The sequence below is a fragment of the Acomys russatus genome, chromosome 10 (genome assembly GCF_903995435.1).
Source record: "Acomys russatus chromosome 10, mAcoRus1.1, whole genome shotgun sequence".
Classification (NCBI taxonomy): Eukaryota; Metazoa; Chordata; class Mammalia; order Rodentia; family Muridae; genus Acomys; species Acomys russatus.
Genome location: NC_067146.1, coordinates 23,987,506 through 23,993,963, shown reverse-complemented (window position 1 = coordinate 23,993,963; position 6,458 = coordinate 23,987,506). Strand labels below are relative to the sequence as shown.

The 6,458-nt window shown below is 45.1% G+C and overlaps 1 protein-coding gene across 1 annotated transcript in view; it reads left to right on the top strand.

Moving 5' to 3' along the window:
• Window positions 1–1,087: 1,087 nt before the first annotated feature.
• The window catches only part of Cav1 (caveolin 1), a 30,681-nt gene continuing 25,310 nt past the window's right edge, over window positions 1,088–6,458 (top strand). Inside the window, exons 1-2 of the mRNA XM_051151897.1 lie at window positions 1,088–1,241; window positions 2,665–2,829. Coding sequence (XP_051007854.1) covers window positions 1,212–1,241; window positions 2,665–2,829 — 195 coding nt within the window. The 5' untranslated portion in view covers window positions 1,088–1,211. The remainder of the gene's footprint in view (window positions 1,242–2,664; window positions 2,830–6,458) is intronic.

Below are 6,458 nucleotides of genomic sequence, written 5' to 3'. Positions count from 1 at the left end.
TTCAGGGTTATATTTTCTATTTTCAGGGCCCTAAATTCCTCTTCATCCTCCCCCTGACACAATGTTACCACTTCCAGGTGACCATTTCTAAAATTTGCCCTCTATCCCTTCCAGTGTGCTATGGAAGTATTTGCATATGGATGCTTAGGTAAAATGTCCCTTGTAGTTTGTGGAGGGTGAATTTTTTAGCTGCTCTCTCTAGTCTACTCCTTAGTAAAAACCATCTATAGTTTATCTTATTTTTCTTTACAATAAAATAAAGGGGGGTTGGTCTTTTGATTTTGAAACTGATGTTTTTGTTGTTAACTTAAAAATAAAAAGTCTAGTCAGTTTTTTTTAAAAAAATCTCTCACAGCTAAGCACATCTTTCTGGCTGGCGATCTTCTGGGGCTGAGGGTGTAGTTCAGTGGTAGAGTGTTTTCCTCCAGGTAGGATACACAAAGTCTTAAGTTTGATCTCAAGCCAGAAGAAAAACCCTCTCTGGTAACAAACTTAACCCTCTAAGTAAAATTTTCTACAATTGAAAATATTCAAAGTGCTTATGATTACGGCATAACCTGTTTGTTGGTAGGGTGTTTTGTTTTGTTTTTTCAGAGGTGCCTGCACAGATTCCTCCCTTAAGTTTATATGCAAAATGCTTCTTCAGGTTCCCAGCCATCTTGTATCTATTCCTTTCCCTGTGAAACAGGGGGACTGGTCAATCCTAAGAGGTGGGTGAAGCAGGAAGCGGCTTAGGACAGGGCAGAGTTTTCTGAAGCAGCGCCCGGATGCCCATACTGCGCATCTCTGCAGACTCTTATGCTCCCTCCCTCCTGCTGAGATGATGCACCGGGAAAACATGAGCTCTCCTCTGGATGCCTCCCTGTTGGTTTATAGCTGGGAAAACGTTGCCCCGAGACTAAAATATCTGTCCAAACAGCCTAGCTCTGATGAAGGCTTTCTCACAGGCTCTCGGCTCCCTGCGGGCGCTCCCCGCCCCCTGCTGCCAGAACCTTGGGGATGTGCCTAGACCCGGCGCAGAGCACGTCCCAGCCAACTGAGAGCAGAACAAACCGCTGGCGGACAGCCAAGAGGCTCTCCCTCCCAGCCACCGCCCCCCCCCCCCGTCAGTGCCTTTCCCCCCTATACAATACAAGACCTTCCTTCCTTAGTTCTCTTAAATCACAGCCCAGGGAAACCTCCTCAGAACCTGAAGCCAGCCACGCGCCAGCATGTCTGGGGGCAAATACGTAGACTCGGAGGTAGGCTTGGGAGAGGGCGCCGGCTCTGAAGTGCCTGCTTTTGCTATCTCCCACTCGAAATGCTCGGGCTGCTTTCCTAGCCCCAGCCCTCTCTCCACCTTCACAGCGCTCCCCTCGAGCTGGCACAGCCGCTGAGGAAAGGGCTGGGTGGAGAGCTGAAAAGCCAGGAATGTCTTAGGGCTTCCTTTTGAAGAGGGGACCAAAGGAGCCCATGGGGAAAAGGGGGACCCCCGAGTCCTGCGTTGCTAGTCGGATAGACTTAGAAAAGTTTTCCAGATGGCACTACTCGCAAGGACCCCTCTGTCCTGCCCTTAGTACTGGGAGGCTGAGAGCTGGAGTGGAGTGGGGTGTGTGTGTGTGTGTGTGTGTGTGTGTGTGTGTGTGTGTGTGTGTGTGTGTGTGTGTGTGTTTTCTGGGAAAGGGAATTCATTTGCCCTCATACCTGAGGACGGTCCCCACCAGGAGCCTAAAGTGGCTGGCCTGGGCAGCAGCGCGCATTTTTTACACTTAGTGAAGTTCTCAAAACTTCAGTAATTCTTTCGGCCCCTGGGCGGCCCGGAGAAGTTCTGAGGTAGGAGAGGGAGCCTCCTTCTTCACAAGTACCACCGCCATTGTCAACTAAGTCTTGCCACTCAGGTAGCCTAACCTTGGAGATGTCGGTTCCTAAATATGACCACTTTTCAGCAGACAGCCTGGGACTGATCTAAGCAAGGGTGGGTCAGGGACTCCTTCAGGTGAGATGTCCTTTTAGGGCATTTGTGGGGATCTTGGCGCATGCCTCTGCTCAGAGATGTTATATTATGACCCACCTAATTCACCTCCATGGCCCGTGGAGCAAAAGGGGGGTAAAAGAAAGGTAAGGGGTGCAGCAAGTGCGAGGGAGCCGCACCGAGGGACAGAGAAGATGGGACCACTAAATCTGTCAGTATGGTCCAGCTGGATCTTGATAATGCCGGAAGAGATCGTGGCACAGGGTTAACGGGTCAGGAAGGGATGGTGGAACAGATGAGGCTGTAGAGAATGCACGGGTGGCCTGGCGGAGAGAAGGAATACAGGGGAGGCAGAAAGCGGTCCCCTGGGCTAGGGAGTCAGAGCCAGGAGTGGCGGGGAGCAGGAGGGCGCGCACCGGGCTTCGCCCTGACCCCTGGTGGCGGGCGCGAGAGGCAGGCGCTCCCTGCCTGGTACCGAGGGGTGTGGTGTCCTCCACTCCGTCCTCTTAAAAAGCTTGCGGCGGGCTAGAGTTTTCTGTGTGCAAAGCTTTCCTTCCCTTCGAGGTTGAAGCTAGCAAGACTTGGAGCTTCAGGCTCCCGTCACAGCTAGGCTCACTCCTGACGCTTGTTTTTCTTTCTGAACTTTTCTTCCCATCGCCGCCGCCTCTGTCTCCGTTGCCGCCCTCCCCTGGCTTGTCCGGTTGCCCTTACAGGGACATCTCTATACCGTTCCCATCCGGGAACAGGGCAACATCTACAAGCCCAACAACAAGGCCATGGCAGACGAGGTGAATGAGAAGCAAGTGTACGACGCGCATACCAAGGAGATTGATCTGGTCAACCGGGACCCCAAGCATCTCAACGATGACGTGGTCAAGGTAAGCCTTAGTGGCTGTCTGGGTCACTCAGCCTACTCTGGCAAATAATGGTGCATCTTTGAATTGCTTTGGCAGACAGATAACTGTTTCCTGCGTTGTCAGAAATGTCATATCTGCCTTCCTCCTGTTGCTGGCTAGTTCAGCAGGGATTTAGCTAATTGTTGTGGGAGTTCCTAGAACCTTGGCCACAGGTGTCTCCCCAACACACACACACACACACACACACACACACACACACACACACTACTTGAGACAGGAAGATGATTTTGGTCCATTGCCAGGTCAAAAGTCCAGTCCTTTACATGTTGGTAAAATAATTGCGTGAGACTGTTCCACTGTTCTTCAGCTAAATAGTCTAAAACTGAGTAGCTTAAGATATTAAACTTGTGGAAATGCTTAAAAAACTGATAACATGCAGATATATGTACATATTTTGTATGCATATTACATATACATGAATGGTGTCTTAATTATAAAAACAGCACATGTGCACAAGAAAGCCAATTTACCAAACTGAGAATATTTTCTGTCTCTTGGCCTCTGGATCCCTCTACTCAAATGTGGAAAGATGCATCTGAGGTGACAGCCAAGGTCAACCTGGCCTGGGCTTACAGAAGCTTCAGGTTTGAAGTTCTATTTTACACTTTCAGGATGTACTTGCTGGGATTTAAAGCACATTACTGTCCTGGGTTGTTGGCCAAATGTAGACTTGACACGGTGGGATGACTTTCATTATCATTTTGTTATTCAATTTTGACCCTTTCGACAACTCCAGCTCAAGGAATTTATTGTCTGAATCCGTGTGGGTTGAGAAATCCTGGACTTGAGCTGTCCTTGGCACAGGGTTTCTTCTGAGTAGCCCAGAGGGCCAAGGAAAATGCTGGCTTGGGAGTTCCAGGGGAAAGATGCCATCCTGCCCAGCCCCTAACACACCACTGAGGAGGTGATGGCGTTTCCACCCACGGCCTCCTATCTATGGATGGGAGGAGCCCCAGTGCAGTTTCACCTTTATAAATAATATATTTCAGAAAGAGAAATGGCTTAATCTACAACCGGAGGGAAAAGTGTACCTGTCAAAATCGACTCTCTTGGTTTGCTGATAGAAGGAAAAGGAAAATTAGACCACTTTCTCCTGACCAGATTGTAGAATATTTAAAACCAGCAATGAAGGCACCTCATAAAGTGGACACTAAGACTGCTAAAATCTATTGATTAGCCACATTTCCTAAAAGGGGAAAAGGACATTTTGCTTTGCCCCTTCTTCTGCAGCTTTGGTCAAGGAGGGAGACTCCAAGAATAAAAGCAGATTTCTGGATTTCAGATTGGCTCCCTTCAATGGACCCTCCCTGCTCTTGTGCTGGGAGCGGGATTCCCTGGAGCCAATTAGCCTCCTGGGATGAGTCAGAAAAGCCAGTAGTGTGGATGTGGGTCTCCACACATAGCATGACTAAGTGGAGAAAGAAGGCCCCACTGGGAAAAGAGACTTCAACACAGATGGAAAAAAGGCATAACAGGCTTGGAGGAAATAGCAGTTTACAAAATATCATTTCAAGAGTGAATCTTCAAATTAGAAAAATTACCAGAGCCGCAGCAGTTCCTGCCTATTTGCTCACTAGGAGCAAATCCAGAAAATCTGACAGACAAGAAAACCTCACCGTAAGAAAAGAGTTTGGCAGGATTTAAGGAGATTCCCTGCCTAAGAGGATGTCTTCAGAGAACACTTGCTCTGCCAAGAGAGACCCGGCCTACTCCTGCATATTAGGCTACCCCCACCTTTCCCCACAGTGTTAGCTAGAAAGTTTCCATCATCATAGAAATCTCTGCTGAATAGTGTCTGGCTAGTGTCCCCTTCTTTTTGTATCAAGTTGAAAAACACAACTAAACAAACTTTCTATGTAGAGAAGAAATGAGGTCCAAATTTAAAGTATAAAGAACAGCCTAGTTCCTTGTACAAAGCCTTTCAGTGCTGTACATCAAGTGTGGAGGCGTGGAAAGGCTCCAGGGCCTTGTTTGCTCTAGGCTTGCATTCCACTAACATGGAGCTCCATCACCTACCCTACTGGTGACAAGAATATCAATTTAAATATAGAATTGATTGTCAGTGAAGTTGTTTTCCTAAAGATATCCGCCATTACAACCAATGAATTATCTACATATACACATTTACGCCCAAATATTGTGATTTTAATGTTTTCTTTAATTTCTTTTACTTAATTAAACATTAGACCCATCATTCTTCCTCTAACATTTCTAAGTTTTCTTATTATGTTCATTTATATACTTACTACATGTGATTAGAATTTGAAAGTAAATGAAATGCTTTAAAAATGTATGATTCTTATATCTTATTAGTTGCCGATCAACTCATTATATTATTGCAATGTGTTAGGCTTGCTATTTAATTCTAAAAATAAATAAAGAAGATTAAATTATTGCTGTTAATGAGACAAGTATGCACATATTACTAAAATATTAATCTTAAATGCACATACACATACACACAATGGATCCTTTAGTTTTGTCTTGACTGCTAGGACACATGTAGCTAGATTTTTTTGTGTTGTATTAGCACATTTTATTTATTCTCTCCTACATGTGCCTTTGTGTTTTCACTTCCTTTTTTTTTTATTGGCATGTAGTAATATGAGGCTCCATTGTAAATTTCATTGTTGTTTTAGAAACAGATTAAATATATGCTATAATAAGTCAAAGTAAATAGTATTACATATTGCAGAATAAAATGCTTTAAAGTAATGATTGTCATTGAAATTAACTGTCAAGAAGATGTTGCTCTGGAAAGAACAACAGGTGGATAGAAGAAGATTCATACTTCAATGGAGAGGCTCATGCAGGGCATGTGATCTGACTTGGGTGGGACAGCACAGTCTAGATGCAATAGCTTAGGGGGACAGGAGGGTGCAAGGAAGAAGACAGGACTACCTCTCACACACACACATGCACCTTTAAAAATATTTTCACACACATATATCTATATATTGTGTTTTGAACACATTCTCTTCCCTACTTTCCTACCCCCCATTTTTTTATCCCTCACCCTTCCCATTTGTCTTCTTTGTTCCCCTAGAAAGGTACATGTTTTTATTTTAATTTAAGTTTTATTATAATTTGTAGTTTTCAAGATTATAACTACATCATTTCCACTCCTCTCTTTTCCTCCTTCCTCCCATTGTAACCTCTGGCTCTTTCTCAGATTCATGGAGGCTTTTTAAAAAAAATGTAACTACATAAACATGTATATATATTTCTAAATATTCAAATATAACCTGCTCAGTCTATATAGTGTTACTGGTATGTGTATGTCCTCAGGGATGACCATTTGGTAGTAGGTGACTAATTGGTGTGTTCTTCCCTGAGAGAGAGACCGCTTCTCCCACTCTCAGCATCCGTAACTGCCTATTGATCTTTGTCTAGTATTGAGGCCTCATGAGCTTTCCCACTCCTTACCATATCACTGATGTCATCCTTGTTCAAGTCTTCATTAGGCAACCCTGTTGGTGAGGCTTCATGGGTATTGCTACCCTGACATTTCTAGGGGACACAGTGGTACAGCAAACTTCCTGTTCCTCTGACTCTTATAATTTTTCCACCCCTCTCTTCCACAACAACCC